The sequence below is a fragment of the Phalacrocorax aristotelis genome, chromosome 3, assembly GCF_949628215.1.
Source record: "Phalacrocorax aristotelis chromosome 3, bGulAri2.1, whole genome shotgun sequence".
In the NCBI taxonomy this organism is placed as follows: domain Eukaryota; kingdom Metazoa; phylum Chordata; class Aves; order Suliformes; family Phalacrocoracidae; genus Phalacrocorax; species Phalacrocorax aristotelis.
The window spans coordinates 120,264,992-120,281,477 of record NC_134278.1 but is presented as its reverse complement, the minus strand read 5'-3'; the positions used below and the strand labels follow the sequence as shown (position 1 = coordinate 120,281,477).

At 43.0% G+C, this 16,486-nt stretch overlaps 1 protein-coding gene across 1 annotated transcript in view; it reads left to right on the top strand.

Annotated features, from left to right (window-relative positions):
- The window catches only part of KIF26B (kinesin family member 26B), a 309,748-nt gene extending 302,663 nt beyond the window's left edge, over positions 1–7,085 (top strand). Inside the window, exon 15 of the mRNA XM_075089362.1 lies at positions 7–7,085. Within this exon, the coding sequence (XP_074945463.1) occupies positions 7–155 (149 nt within the window). The 3' untranslated portion in view covers positions 156–7,085. The remainder of the gene's footprint in view (positions 1–6) is intronic.
- The last annotated feature ends 9,401 nt before the right edge of the window (positions 7,086–16,486 follow it).

Sequence of the window (16,486 nt, the reverse complement as noted above, 5' to 3'; positions counted from 1 at the left end):
CCACAGTTGACCTGGAGCAGGTATTTGAGCTGGATTCTCTTGAGTACCTGGAGGCCCTGGAATGTGTGACTGAGCGTTTGGAAAACCGTGTCAACTTCTGCAAGGCCCATCTCATGATGATCACCTGTTTTGACATCACCTCTAGACGCCGATAAAGAATGAACCTCAAGAGAATTTCAATGCGCATTTTTGCCATCCTCCTTTTTCCCCTCTGAAGAGCATCCCAAAGACAACAGAATGAGGATGAAGGTTGGAGTCAAGTCTCAACTGTGTGTATGAAAGATTTGCTTCACTATACAGAAGAATAGTATTAAAAAAAAACAGGACAAGCATGAAAAATGGAGATATAAGGTTGTTGATTCTCTTAGCCTAAAAGAGCACTTTGAGGAACCTTTAAGGACATGTCTGTAAATACGAACTGCTGGCAGAAGATACTTCTTTCCCTGCGTTAGCTGAGGGAGGAGGAAAGGTGGTTGTAGGACTTCCATTGAGAGGTTCATTAAAAGAAAACCTATCCAGAAAAACTGTTTAAGTGCCTTGCAAATCTTTATTATCCAAACATTTATGTTCATACTTTATTGTGTACAGATGGTGCTAGTCAAGAAAAGAAAAAGTTAAAAAAACAAACACACGTTTGAAATGTATTTACAGCTTGTTTTTCTCTTGGTGTTTTCTCCTATTTCAGACTTGCTGTTTCTAAGTAACTTGTGTTTGTAGAGATATTTCCTAATCAGTACAACATATGAATAAATGTTAACTGTCTTTTCTTGTTACCAGAGTAAGGCCACTCAAAGAGGAATTCAACTTTTCCAGATGACACAAAAAAATATTTCTAGCAGTGAGTGAGGTTTGCTTATGTTTTTCTGTACTATCTTATATGCTGGAGGACACAGTAATTTTCCCAGCCTGTAGGTTCTGCAATGTATGAGCAAGGAGAGATGGCATTATCATGAAGTAAATATCTTTTCCATCTGATCCATTCCCCATAATTTTTTTCTTTTTCATGTATTTTTAGCTTTGTACTGGTTAGAGTTATGGGTGAGGAGGCATTTTTATCCTAACCCCTTTTACTGGTGCTAACAACTCGCTGGAAAACTACTTATTAGGCTGAGGGCTCCCATGCTTATCAGTCCAAAAATGAGTGATTTAGTCTGTCTTTCTTTCTTGAGACTATGACTGATAACATTTAGCTTTACCTCTTTTTGACATATACCACTGCAAAACATGTTTTGGCAGCTTTCGGTCTCTGACCCAGTCTGTCCATAGCCACAGACATACCTGAGAAGAGCAGGCTCTGTTCAGCTCAGCTAGTCTGGAAAAAAATGGGAGTTGTGAGTTAGTTGATATAGCACTTCAGGCATGTTGGCTATGGCATTTTCCTTGTCGACACCCCAATATTGAAGCCACGGCAAAATGCACATCGACATCAAAAGGATGAGGGTCTGCGCCTCAATGCACATCCAAATGTTCTACTTGTTTGCGTCTATCTACAAAACAGTATGTGAGAAGGAACAACCTTTGTGTTTCTTAAAGAAATGTGTGAAATCTGCATTTTAATTATGTATGATCATAAAGAATTATTTTGTTGAATTAGGTTTCTTCTTCTTCTATATTAAAATTAGCCCATTCACAAAAATTCCTCTCTCACACACACTTGTGCTACCCTCCTGTTACTTATGAGAAAATAAGAGCATCATTTAACATACACTCAATACATATCAATTTACTGTTGTACTTAAATGCAATTTTTCTTTTACCTGCAGCAAATCCCAATGGGAAAATAACCCTACAAAAATGCTGATAGATTTTCTAGTGGTTACCTGGGAAAGAAAAAAAAAGCTTAAAAAAAAGATAGAAATAACATTTATATAGTTTTATTTTCTTTCAACATTCTACAACTTGTAATAACAAATCTTAGTCATTCTATTAGCCTTGTCACTGGACTTTGTAGAAGATTCTGTAGGATTACTTGGAGGGGGAAAAAAGGTCCTATATGAAAGTTACTTTCTAGTCTATTCCACAGCATTTTTCCTATCATGAAACTCATATTCCCAGTAAATATTAAAGATATAGGTCTGATGCGTCTCCCATCTCTCTCAAGGAAACAAAAAAACTGAAAAAAAAACCCCAAAGAATGCAGTTACCCTAGCTTTATTTCTCTTTGTAATGATTTCAGTAGTGCTTGTTTTGTATTGGTTCTGTTGAGACCATCTCTTCTCCACAGAGCCCCATGAGTTCAGTTCAGCTCCACAGAGCCATAGCAATTGCCCCTGCATTTTGTGCTAGATGAAGATCTAGTGCCCCTGGGATATGGGGTGCATCTTTCTTTATGGGCTTAGTCCTGCGGAGCCCCAGATACATGCTGACAGGTCACATACACACAGCAGGGAGATTTTTCACAGCCATCTCCCATTTCTCACTCTCCTGCCTCCCCAGGTAGACCTGTACTGCTGTCATCTGTGATGCTGTGCTGTGCTTGTCTCCCAGGCCATGCCCCCATACTTAAGGGAGACCCTCCCTAGTTGTGCACATGAAATTGAGCATTGCCTTCTTTAAGCTTAAGTCTTTCTGAAAATGTTTGTGTTTGCTGGAAGGTGGTTATCAGGCTAACCGAGACACAATGTCCTTCCTCTGTGGAAAACAAGCAGTCCAAAATGGGCATGCTGGGCTCCCTGGGGACCTGGGGTGAGATGGTAAATGGCAAGTGGTACAGTAAAAAAAAACTTACACTTGACAGAAAGAAAGGGAAATCCTAGCAAATGGTGCATGTACAGAATGCACTATTGTCAAGAGATACCCTCTCACATAGTCTGGGACTTATACAGAAGTGGTGATGTTTCTATAAATCAAGTGGACACATTTCAGAGCTATTGTAAAATATCTATTACATGTAATACTCCTCAGCATCATTAACGCAATTATTCATTGTCTCTAGATTTGGTATTTCTGTAGATTAGGAAGCATAGCAAAAAGCACATCCTTCTAGCCATTATTTTAAAAAGTAAGAGCATATGTTTGCCCTGTTTATCACGATGAACCAAAATTGATTCCTGAAACCAAATGGATTATACCAAGGATGAATCTGGCATACTGGAAATACAAACTGAGCAGAATCACTGTCCTTACAAATATTTTATTTCTGAGGACTTAATCAAAGTGGCCATTAACACTCCCATCATTCACTAGTATTCATATCCTAAAATCCATACTCATTGTCTCTTTTTTGACTTTCTGTCAGTGTGTTTCAGAATTTGCCACTGTATTTTTGGAAAATGTGGTGGCTTAATGTAAGAAAAGGAATGAAGAGTTGTGGAGATTTGACATCTGTGAAAGATTTTCTCATTGAAAATAGCTGTTTCCATCAGAATTTATATTATTATACTTCAAATATCTGCAAAACAGATAATTGAAAGCATCAGGACTTTATTATGAAATTGATCTTTGTGCACATTAGCCAACACTTTACAGAAGACCCATACATTTCTGGAAGTCATCCAGGAAGTCTCATTCTTTAAGCAATTGCCAGTGTAATGCTGGCAATGTTATCCTGATTTTTTTTTAAAAGGCATCAAGTTGCCCCAAATACACAAGAGCAACGTGAATGGACTGCTTATTTGTTTGCATATTCAGAAATCAACCTCATTTCCCTGGGACAGCTTTAGTAGGAAACAGCAATGTTAATGAAATTAGGTTTGAAGGTTAATTCTTTGTTCACATGTGTATCAGGAGGTCATGGTTGTTCACTGTCAGAATACCAGCCGCTGGTCTGCATGCCCACCGCTGCGCTCAGGCACGGGCAGCTGGGGCGCTTTGGGCCGCGTTCTGAGAACTGCTCCTCCTGGCCTACGTCAACTTTATTTGTGCAAGGGACAGAACTTGCTTTATAGGCACAAATTCAAGTGAAACCTTAGACTGGAGAGTTTGGCCGCAATCTGGATTCAGACATCCTACTGTTCTGCATGGGCTCTTGCAGCAGGTGAAAGCCATGGGTCACACACACTTCGTATCCCCCTAATTCCTTGTGCATTTGTTTTAACAACGCATGTCTTTCCTCCTACCATGTATGTCTTGTATTTGCCTCAGAACGATTTCTAAGCAGTCTGAAGTATTTTGTCACAGAAAGGCAAGGAAGCAAACCAGTACCCAGGCTCGCCTTTCTTAGTTCTTTACTGGCCCTGTTCTCGTCTCACCTATGCTGGTGTAACTAAGGGACAATTGCCTTAAGAGTCAGGAGGGTTATAGCAGAATTAAGCCAGTTGCATTGAAAAGGAAAATTCATCCACCTGCCATTTCTTCTGTTGCTAGTTCTATGGTCGAAGACTATGCTCCTCTCACCTATTTGATACCCACTAATTTTGCCTAGAGGCCACGCATGGGGATATCACTGAACATCTGCTGGCTTCGATCCAGTCTGGGAAGACTCCCACTCCCATATAATGTAACTTGTGAAACTTGCAGCTACATAAAATAGTAACTGGTAAAGAGCAATGGCGTGATTCTCTGACACGAAGCAAGCGAAGTAAGAGCTGCAGAAAACGTACAGCAAAGGATGAAAGGTACACACTGATATTTTTTTCTTTCATCTCTGAACAATGGCAATTATAGAGGCAGAGAGCTGGGAGTGATGCTGGGAGTAATGCACATCAAGTCCCAAGCTTGTGCACAGGACAGACTCACTCCATCTTGAAATGTTTGGGTTTTTTCCTTTGGTTTTTTTTTTTTTTCATTTATCTTGATAATATGGTTTGTCTTAAAATAGCAACTATTACCTGTGGCATGGAAATCAAATTTTATGACAACTGAAGGATGTAGACTCTTTTACAAACATTGCCTTTAATAAATGTTTGTGATTTTGTTGCATCTTTTTTTTTTCTGAGCTAAAACTAACAATAAAAAATAAAGTGTATATATATGTACAGACAAATATATATGTACATAGCCTGAGAGAGACAGTCACCTCACACATTATTGTGGGGAGGTGGCATAGCTGTTCACAAATGGCAACACCACCACTCCGCCTTCCTTTTCCAAGGAGAACCTATAAAAACCTTTCTACTTGAGCTCACCAGGATGCAGCTGACTTATGCCACACTATAGGGAAAACTTATGCTTGAAACACTTTTGAAGACTTCTTTTAAAGGTCCTTTCTTCCTCATGTTCTTCAGCCTACAAAGCCAAGTTGCTGCAGTTCCCATGTAGAGGCTGCCATTGAAACATTAAAGCCTGTAAAAGTAATCCAGACAACCTACTTTATATTTCAGGGTATCATGAATTTAAGGCAAGGTATTTTACAATCACAGCTGTTAAATACCACAATTTCTGTGTATGCATGAGGCATACAGCATAATTGCATCGATTGAAAGTCTGGGCTCTTAGCTGTCTATGAGATAAAGCTTTCTGTCTAGTCTTAATAGCTTTAAACTTGTAACTTGAAGCTTCTGCATTGCAGAAGCAAATACAATTCTCATAAACCAGAGGCTGAGTGACTCTCTGATGCCAGGTCATATGGGCATGGGACGGTTGCACAGCATCAGGGATGCTGTGGATCTCTGCAGAGATCAAAGCGCTCATATCACTAAATACTGATAGGAGGCGATGATGACCATCAGACAGGTGCTCTTTCACAAATCCACTGGCGGGTGACATACCTTGCTTAATCCTGATGTCCTCACGGTCTTTGTTTTGTTACTCCATAGACTTCTGCATTGGCGACACCCGGCAGTTTTTGGAGCCACAAGGCTGGCTGTTGCTGGCTATTGTAAGATTTGCAACAGGTTTCTAAATAACTTGGCAAACAGAACAGTGAATGATTTGTCAATGAAAAGTTAATAATCTCTATCTCTTGCATTTACTGTGCACTCATCCCAGGGTTATCTGACCTTCTGTCCCTGCTTTTGGAAATAAACCATTTAATTATTGTCTTTATCTTTTCTTCTTTCTCCTTCTCAAGGAAGCTTTCCAAAAAAAAAAAAAAAAAGAAAAAAAGAAAAGAAAATCCAGTTTCCTTTGATTCCTTTGAAACTGTAGCAACCTTATCCTAACCCCACTGAAGTCAATATGGATTTTGCCACCAGCTTCATGGACAGCAGATTTGTGCTCACTTATGCAACATGTTGAAGCTCACAGAGAGTGTGATGATTCTGCAAAGAATGGAGGCGCTGAAAGTGAAATAGTAACATTAATCTATAATATTTCAAGCCACCTTCAAAATCTTCCTGTACAGGAAATAAAATGCATCCCAAACCATCTGACTTTGAGTGGTCCTACTTAAGTATTGAGCAAACTTTATAATAATGGTAATAAAATGGTGCTTGAGGCAGTTTCAGCTATATTACATATTCTCTATATACTATAGATATGGATGTATTCACCCTCTATATTGTATATGTATGTGTGTGAGTATTTACATATAGCACACATACATATATGCTTTATGTATGCATAGAAACTAATTTTTCTAAGTTTAACTTTTTTCCCTCCCATAGCTGAAACTGCTGGTTACTAACATCCACATCATATTCTATGTATGAAGGATATAATTTATTTGTAAACTCAGGATGTTCTTGTTTTATAGAGTTGCTTGTATTTTATAATTTATTTACACATCATGATTGGAAATGCTTATCTAAGTGCTATGCATTGAAGTGTATGTTTGCTAAATTCATTTCACTCTGTCCGTGGCTATGTTCTTTCTCATTATAACAGTGGCATAAAATAGGGCTAAGGAGGAGACAAACTGATGGACACAGAACTTATGCTGGTCCCACCAGTGGGTAATTCCAGAATAGGATGTATCAGTAGTAGATATATATATTTTATCAACTAAATTTTATGGGGGGGGAAAAGGAATAAAAAGAAAGAAGAGCATGAGGACAAGTTCAAAATGTAGAAAGTCACAGCCATTTCCAAGTTGGTCAACAAATGCATTGAGCCTTTTGCCATTAAAATTGTAAAGTTTATTGTTTGCTGGCTAAAAAATATCCCTTTTGTGGTATCTGAGGTGTGAAACATTGTCAAAAATATGATGTCTGGAAAAAAAAATCAAACTATAGTGGCATTAAATGTTTACTTTTATCTTACCAATATATCTGCCTTCATCTCCTGACTATTTCACTTTGGATGAGAGCATTGGCAGAGAAGACAGTGCTTATGACCCACAAGAGGATGTGCTTTTGTAACAGTGGGGGTGAGAAAGATCAAACCCGAAAATAAAACAACCAAAGGGCTTCCACCAAGCAAGTATTGCTGAGAAGCAAATTCCCCAGAAAACAACAACAAGGAATTGCAGGGTTTGATAGCAATGGCATGGCTATTACAACCAAGCATGGCACCATTAATGTCTCCTCTGCTGGTGTCCAGAAACAGAAGGAAAACACAGTCACAGGCCCTGAATTGGTCAGGCTTTTACATAAGCTGGTTATGCACATGTGCCTCCCTGTGTTAGCAGGGACTGCTCCATCTGCATCTGTGAGCCAGGGAAAAAGCTGAGGCCAAACAAATGATAAAAATATGTTTGTAAGTTTTTATCATCTCTGGCAACCGGGTCAGATTTCCCTTGGCCACCATGCAGATATATAACACAATGTCAGAGTAATAAAAAGAGTTTGTGTCCATTACTGAAGACACGCTTCTCTCTCAGCGAGGTGACGGCAGCAGGTTCAGTTGACCCCTGAACTTCTGCTCAGGCATGTGCAATATCTGCTTGCCTTTTGCTCACATTTGTGGTGTCCCCTGATGATAATTGAAAGAGCACCTCACGTGGAAGGCAAGATGTGAATTAGCTCACTGGGAAAAACTCAGACGCCCATTGACACTTGGGGAGGCCCTGATAAGGCTACTGTGCTCTTCCCACTGGAAGAAAACAAGTCTTATTTCTTGTCGGGAAGAGAAAAAAGGAAATTATTTTTAAAATCCCCTTTATGGCACAGCATATGCTGGCAAGTGATTCCCTCATATTCCCTACTTTAGGAGGGATGTGTTAGCATGCTAGGCTTCTAAATATTTGGTTGACAGTTTGCCGAACATTTAAAATACCCTTTCTTCTATCTTGTTGTTATACCAGAGCTAGCAGTTACAACGGCAGGGGATGCAGTCGTCTACGGTGACCAGCTCTTCCAAACAGAAAATATCGAAGCAACGCAGAGGCAAAGGCTGACACTGAATGAGATGGTGAGGTGGAGGGGAGGAGGGAGTTTCTCCTCCTTTCTCTCCCAGCAGCGAACCCTATGACTCCAGTATTACCTTAGCTGTTGCCCCTGGGCCAGTGAATTTGCATGCTGGTGCCTCTCCACAGTATCTGTAAATGAAGATAAACAGCCATTTCTTTCATCTGTGGGCTGTTCAGAATAGCTCTGATTTGCTCTAAAGAGCTGAAAGGCTTATTGCCTATTTTTGAGGTAATTTGTCTTCATTGCTGTTATCATGCAGCCACATCAGTATTAAAGAGCCTGAAGTGCCTTACAGTGACAAAAACAGAGAAAAATGGGTTAGCGCAAGTCCTAGACTTTGTCTAAGGCAGAACGGATGGTAAGAAGCTTTATATGAGCTGAAAACAAAATCAGTTCACTCTTGGTCAGTTCCGAAGCCTTGCAGACCTCGATGCTACACACATCCTGTTTGGGGCAAGACTGCCAGGAAAGGTTTCAGGCACAGAGTGAGAGCAGGGGCTCACCCCTGGCAAAAGGTTGGTGTCATTGTGAGGCCTGCTTGAAATTGTTGGCACGTCTTCTAAACTAATGCCCTAGCCATGACCAAGTCTTTAAAACCAATATCTTGCCAGAGTAAAAATCAGGAGAGCGTTTAGCATGGAAACATGACAGGCTCCATCTCATTATGGAATCCTGAACAAGCTCCCCAACTACTGGAAATCCACAAGAAGGGGAAGTAATTGCGAAAGCTGGTTCCTCTCCCACGCCTGCCCATGAACCATTGCAGCTCCCACAACCTCACCCTTGTTTTGGGTGGCAGCACTAGCTGCCTGGAGGCCACTAAGGAGGGAGGGGAACAAGAAAATTCAGCTCCTAGCCTCCTAGATGAACACATAATTAGTATTTAGTTCCTCTAGAAAAAGGCCATCTGTGAGTGGATTTTATGTTTTATGATATCTGTTAGTATTCTTGATAGTTGCCAATCTGGCAGTTTTGGAGGCTGACATCTGCTATTTTACCACTGAGCAACGCTACTCTGGCTGTGACCACATGAATGTTCTGCATTGCTCAAAGTCCACTTCCATAAACAAGTTGGTAGCTTGGAGGTCCTATCCAGTCTTCCTTCAAGATCAACCCTCGCAAGTGCTGACCTGGGAAAAGCTTTAAAATGGCCAAGAATGGTCCATCCCCAATGGACACTTGTCTAGGGAAAAGACCCACATTCATTTTCATGTATGTTTACATGTGTCTCTTCTGTGGCCGCTTACTGCACAGGTTTGGCACCCATGCTTTGTGTCAGATTGCAGGTTTCATGCCAATCAACTGGCAGCCAAACATATGCAGCTATGTGTGTCTGGCGCACATCCACATTTCCATTTCTATCTCCTAGAGACCCAAGAGCAGCCAGACACACGGGTGCAGTGTGCAGGACTCGGGGTGCGCTGGGGAGAGGAATCTCCCACCTCCAGCAATGAAGGACCTTTGTCACTCACTTTAAAAAGAGCAGGGACTATCCTTGGCCATGTCTCACCCCTGCTCAGCTTCATTCTCTGAATGACAGGAAAACAGAGAGATGGGAGAAAACCTGATATTTTCCTATATTTAGTTTGTCAAAAGATTAATTGCTCATTGTAGTTACAATGATACAGAGAGAGGAGGAGCACAGAAGCCCCCTACTCACTGAGCTATGGTCTGCACACTCCTCCACACCAGTGCTGTTGGATGCAGATTTAAACGCAGAGCTCTCTTCTCCCTAGTAACAAGCGATAGGACAAGAGGAAATGGCCTCAAGCTGCGCCAGGAGAAGTTTAGGTTGGATATTAGGAAAAATTTCTTCACCGAAAGGGTTGTCAGGCATTGGAACAGGCTGCCCAGGGAGGTGGTGGAGTCTCCATCCCTGGAGGTCTTTAAAAGAAGGGTAGACGTGGTGCTTGAGGATACAGTTTAGTGGTGGACTTGGCAGTGATAGGTTAGTGGTTGGACTTGATGATCTTAAGGGCCTTTTCCAACCTTAACGATTCCATGATTCTATGCTCTGTGCCACTCAGCATGGCCCATTGCAAACCACCCCTTGGAGTTTGCTTGAAACAAGAGCACCCAATGGTGCTGAAGCACTAGCAGTGCTTTTACCAGCCTTGTCTTTCAGCACCCATCCATGTACAGTGGTCCAGCTTGCTCCCATCTCTGTGCTTTAGCTGGATGCCCAAGGACACAACTATGAAGAAAGTCATGGAAGCTGTGAGAAGATTCACAGCCCTGTTTTTATCAAAGAGGAAGCTGCCTGCTCCTAAACTGTATTTGATGGAAACTTCACCATACCCAGCAAGTGGCACCATGGGAGCCAAGCAAGACTCTGTAAACATAATTTTCTCATAATTTCCAGGGACAATGGAAGGCATCACAATCATGCAAATAATGAGAAAAATAACAGTTCAGCTCCTCGCCCTGTGGCTGGTGACTTGTGCTGCCCCCGGGGGATGGCATAGCTGGGCCTCTCACCTGCCCTGAGTTTCCAGTGGCTCAAAGAACATTTCTGAACGTTATATGTAAAGCCATTAAGATGCTGTGAAATTCACAGAAAAGCTTCTGAACAGCCTATAAGCCTCGACATTGCAGATTTTACATCCACCAGACTCTAGTCTTTCTGCCGGCAAGGCCAAAACAATGGGAGCACCAATCCTAGTCTGCTTCGCAATTATCGTTGCAGTGGCACAAGCAGTCCACAGTGTGGGTCAGTCACAGGAACAAACACTATGTGCATACTAAATAAAAACCTAGCCTAGCAAGAGGGGCTTCGCACCTGAAATGTCTGATGGAGATGCAGTTAGTATGAGAGTACCAGGGTACTGAAATAGTTCCACAGTGATTAAATTTTTCTGGGACTGACTTCTCCACCCAGTAATATGACCTAGGAACTTGTGAAACATTTATTTATTGCCCCTCCGAAGAATCCCTGGCTTGCATTTACGTCCTGTTAACAGTTTGCTTTCCAAATTTTTCCATATGTTTGCAATATGCACTGGTTCAAGAGGCAGGTTTCCCAGCTCTCTGTGACAGGTTAGTGTAGACATTAAAGTCAAAGCTTTCGAGCCTCCCTAGGAGGTCATTGCAAAGTTGTGCTTAGTTTCTTATTAGGGTGCTTTTAAGGCCATTCTGAGCAGGCCATTTTCACGGCTGTACACCACACTAGCTGTGGCACATGGACGGTGATGCTCCCACAGCTGCAGGGAGGTAGGACCGAGGGGAGACAAAGGGGATGGCAGAACCAGTCCAGGTCCATGGGGGCGGGTGGGCATTCATAGCCTTGCCAGCAATTTAAGAGCAGAGCGATACCAGGTGAGTTGCAGAGAGGACGAATGTGATGGTGCCTCGCTCACCCCTACAAAGGCACAGGACACGCAGTGATACCACCCGGCCAGAGGCCTGTGGCAGAGACACTGTCTCATTTTGGGATCCATTTTGTTGTCACACTGGAAGCAGAAAACCCACTGCGGCTAGGGGTAAAAAAAACTTAACACCCCAAACCCCTATAATCAAATAGTTGTGTCAAAGATAGCTATGAAGATTTGGGCTTTTTTTTCCTCTTCCTCAAACAGGAACTTTCAGTAAAATTGACCCTCATGCTAAGCCATTTTGAGCTCTTCATAAGCTAGCACCATAAAGTATGGAGGCTGTTATACTGCCTTATCTTGCTGGGATTGTAAACCTTTGAGCTTTAAATTCCCCCTGTGACCCTAGAAATTCTTCCCTGGCAAGACAGAGTAGGTCTGTCTTTTTTTTTAAAGCACATACTGAAGTAACATATGATTAAACCCAAAATATTCAAAGTGTTTCAGATGGGAAAGCTGTAAGCCCATTTCTCTAAGAAATCATATACCCGATCACATCCTAGAAGATTTGCTTGGCTGCAAGACCTTGCTGGCTGGCCAGGAGCTGGCCCACTTGCCATCAGTCGCTTTGTGCAGTGAGTTTTTGCTGCAAGAACATTCATATGGCACCTGAGGTATGTGGCAGAGCTGGGTGAAGGCTGGCACAGGGGCACTTGTGCCAGGCCTGGGCTTCTCTGTCTGGGACCATCTGCCGGCCTCAGGCAATTCAGGGTTTCCAGACTGCATAAGCTTTTTCATGGGAGCTGCAGATGGTAGAGGGAATTCAAGCCTAATGACAGCAAGGTTCACTTTCCTCAGGTGACTTTTGCAAATCCCCCCTCCATGGGCATCCACAGACCCCAGGTGGCAAAGCCCTGCTCCACAAAACAACAGTGACAGCTGAGCATGACTCGCTGCAAACCCCATTGCAGGGCTTTAGGGAAGGCAGACGGTGCCAGAACCTAGCCTGGCTCAGCTAGCACCAGGGAGTGATGGGCACAAAAATAAGCTGCTGTCGTCCAAAGCAAATGTAGAGGCTGAAGACTTGTCCTGCTTAATTGTTGTTCTATGACACTCACCAAGAATGGAGCAGCAAGCCAGAGAGTTCCATGCCGCTTCAGAAATTATTATTTTGGAGTCTTTTTTATAGAGCTTTCTCCTCTCTGTACAGCTTTCCCTGTGGTGGAGGGCAGGGAAGCGGGAAGTGCCCTGCAGCTCACGCAATGCTCACTGCGGCAAGAGGTGGAGGCCCTCAAAAAATGCCCCAAGCTTCCTTTGTCCTATACTGTGAAAAATGCAATATGCTTTAGCGTTGGCTTTGGCACATTGCTGCATTCCCCACGTGTACAGGAAAGGTGGTCGCTGAAGGCATCACATCAGACAGGAGGAACAAAATCCCTGCCTTTGCTCAGCTCATTTGGCTCTGGTCTGAACTGAGATACCTGGCAGCTAAATAACTGTCTGAGAGAGCTTGGACAAGGGGAAAGAGGTCCAGATTAAAGCCTGTGTGGGTCATGGGCTAGATTTGAGCTCATCTGTACCTCTGCAGAACTCTAAACCTACATCAATTCTGCAGCTCTGCAAACCCCAGCCAGGTGGTTGTCAGCAAACTGGCCTTTTTCCAGCTTATGAGCAGGACAAGCACCTCGCTCCCAGCCCCCAATAACCATAATTCCTTGAGACTTAGCAGCAGATTTCAAAGGGGTGTTCCACAGCAGAGGAGATGTTAGTCCCTTGATGAGCTTTCCACCAACTTGGAAGGACGTATTTTGCCAAGACTTTAGATTTGAATGGTAAAATGGGCAGCTTTGTGGCCTGGGTGTATCACAGTCGCATTACATGGATTGCATGAAGAGCTTTGGTGCTCTGATGAAATGAACTTGGACGCCGCCCATCTAAAGGGCATCCATCTTCCCATCTACCAGCCACAAAGCAAGGTAGCATTTTTGCCTGGTGGCTGGCAGGCTGCCCCATCCCAGACCTGGGATCAGTATTCTTCAGGTCTTTCTTGTTTTTCAGAGGCTTTCCTTTGTCAGTTCAATGCATCTTTGCCAATTCCCTTGTTTTCATGTTGAGCTGCAGTTTGACTTGAGTAAAATAAACTGCAAATAAAAGAAAAGCCCAGCAATCAGGACAGACCTATTTGCAGAAAATACAAAATAAAATTTTTGTCTACTTTTCACAAATTGTGTAACAGTCCCTGCAGAAAACATTTGGTAAGGGATAAAAAAGTCTTTGTATAATCTGACCTTTTAAAATACCATTATTTACTGGTGCCTTCAGCCACAGATGTTCAGAAATTAACATTCACAGCTTTTGACTGAGAATTGCCCTCATCCAGCATTTCTGTTAGTATGATGGGAAACGTCACTCCCTAGTAATGGTATTTTGATCACGGTCCTATATAGGGCATAAGCTGGGTATAAGACGTTAACAAGATTAAAGAGAACAGAAAAACAGATATTGGCAGTACCTCACTGAAGAATTTCTCCCCAGAGCTTGACGTGACTGAAAAGGAGACTGAAGTACAAGGGCCCTTGCATCCAAATGGGTGAAATGGGATTGCCAGGAGAAACAGAAGCAAACCTCCAGCAGTCAGTGACTGCTCCCTTTCACACAGTCCCCATCATCCCTACTACTCCGTTTCCCAGACCACCAGCTGTCCCTCAGCTGTATGGCTACCGCTACATATACGGAGACCAATTCCTCTCTGCAGCAGTGTGATGCCTACAACTCTCTCCAAAGACTACAATGGATTTTCCATCCTCACTGTGGGCTCCTGCGGTATGTTGCTGCCAGTGGGAGGGATGGCAGCTCCATGACTTTGCAACACCTTGCTTGGGTGTCCCCAGCTCGGCGGGGGGGGACAGGGAGGATCAGGCCAGACCTCCCCTCTATCTGTTCCATCACAGGATGCTCAGCGCCACACCTGGCACCTACTACAACAGGAGGGCAACACTAAAAAGGTTTCATTAAAAGGAGCTTCATTAAAAGTAAACAGGCAAGTACAGCACAGAGCAGAGCACAGAGCCTGGAGGAGGGGAGGAGTGGAGCTCTGCTAATTTTCTCATCAGATGCCCTTCTTTATTACCATCTCCTGGCTCCTGCTCTGAAAGTCAAGTGGAACTGTCAAGAGGACTCATCTGTGATTTAAAGTGCAGCTTTCCTCCAAGAGGTATGTAAAATTGCCACCTTCCTATTCTGAGCCTCTGGGGACTGGGAATCAGAGCTGCTGAATTGGAGGGGCGGAGGAAGAAAGCATTGCTCTTTCCTTCAGTCTCGTCAGCCCCGCTAGGCCAGCCCTTAGCTGAAACAGAGATGGGAGAGCAGGCTCCTTAGCTCCAGCTAAGGAGACCAGCAAGTGCTGCCTGCCCAAGCCCAGGAGATGGGGGGGAACTTTAAGCAAAGAAGAGGCTGTGTCATTATCCTCTTCCTGCTGTCCTGGGGTCAGCTGGAAGAAGAGATTGTGCTCTGTCCTCATCAAGGCACCTTTGGAGTTAAAAAGGACTCAGGCAGGATGCTTCAGCCCTGCCTGGTTGCTGTGAGCCCCATCAGCGTTTGGTTAACAAGGAGCTGGACCAACTGAGACTACCAAAAAGCTTGTGTGTATGTGCCTTTCTGTGCATGCCTGTCTCTGTAGTTATATAGAGATATATTTAAAGGAAGGTTAATTGGTCTCCTGGGAACTATAAAGAACTTGTTAGATTCCTCTGTGTGAGCAGTGACTGTATGAAGCCTAATTACTAAGCCTGAGTTATTCTTTTTTATTTTTTTTGGGGGGGAGTGGGGAAGGAATCTCTAAGGTCCTTATTAAAACCTACAAAAAGTCTAAAGAATGATGGAATTAGAATTGATTTGTCCATGTCGATCACAAGTGCAGAGCAAATAAAAATGTTGAACTTTCCCCATGAAATGCTAATGGGGGTCATATAGGCAGGGCTTACACATTACTATTGGGGGATAAACAGAAACCACTGTGCTGAATGGCAAGAACAGCTGACTACAGACTTTCAGGTAAGGCATCCTGTTTATGCTTAGGACAGGAAAAATACCCACTTATGTTCTTATATCGATCATTTTACAAAACAGCCATCTAAAATGTATTTTCAGGCCGATTGACTTTGTAAAATCAGAAATGGAAAAGAAAAGGACTTTTGTACCGCAAAATGTAGTTTGACAGGAAGTAGAAAATAGCCATTTAGAAAGAAGGTGGGGGGGGGAAGAGGAGCTCTAACATGGATGTGCTCTGAAATGCCCACAAGCATTTGCCTGGGATTTTCTGACTGTACTTTAGAATTTGCTGAAGTGCTGTGGGTGGGGACCAAAGCTTTCTCTATGTGGAGGATGACCAGCTTAGGCAGGGGCAGCTCACAGCATTTTCCCTTTGTGGCAATTCAATTTTGCAGGAACTCTTAGACAATGCTTGTAATCACAAGAAAATACAATGAAGCCATTCCATCCCGTGCATCCCACAGTGACAAAGCCCGATTAAGGATGTCAGTCTGACCCTGGCTGATTTGCCCAAGGCCAGACACAGTTTCTGGTGCAGGGGAGAAGCCAAGCCAGAACGCTACATCCATAACTGTAAGACCTTCCTTCTTCTCCTTGTCTCACAGGAGATTTACTTCTGAATCAGGGGAAAAAAAAAAATCCTTATAATTGGCACAACCTCTGTGAAAAACAGAACTCTGATCATTGTCTTGCAGTGGCCAGGGACTATTTGGACTGTACGTGGAAATAGCCTCTGTGTTTTATAAATATGTTGTGTAAAAAAAAAAAAAAAAAGTCCAAGACAAGCTAGCTTAAAAAGACCTACCCATCAGAGAACAGGGTTGCAGCGAGAAGCAGTGAAAGGGCTGAGCAGTGGGAGAGTTTTGCTGGCATAAACCCGTGCACAACGCCACACACAGGTTGATAGACTCAAGGAGGTGACAGCTCTAAAAAATTGGTTCACTGAATTTTCTCACAAGT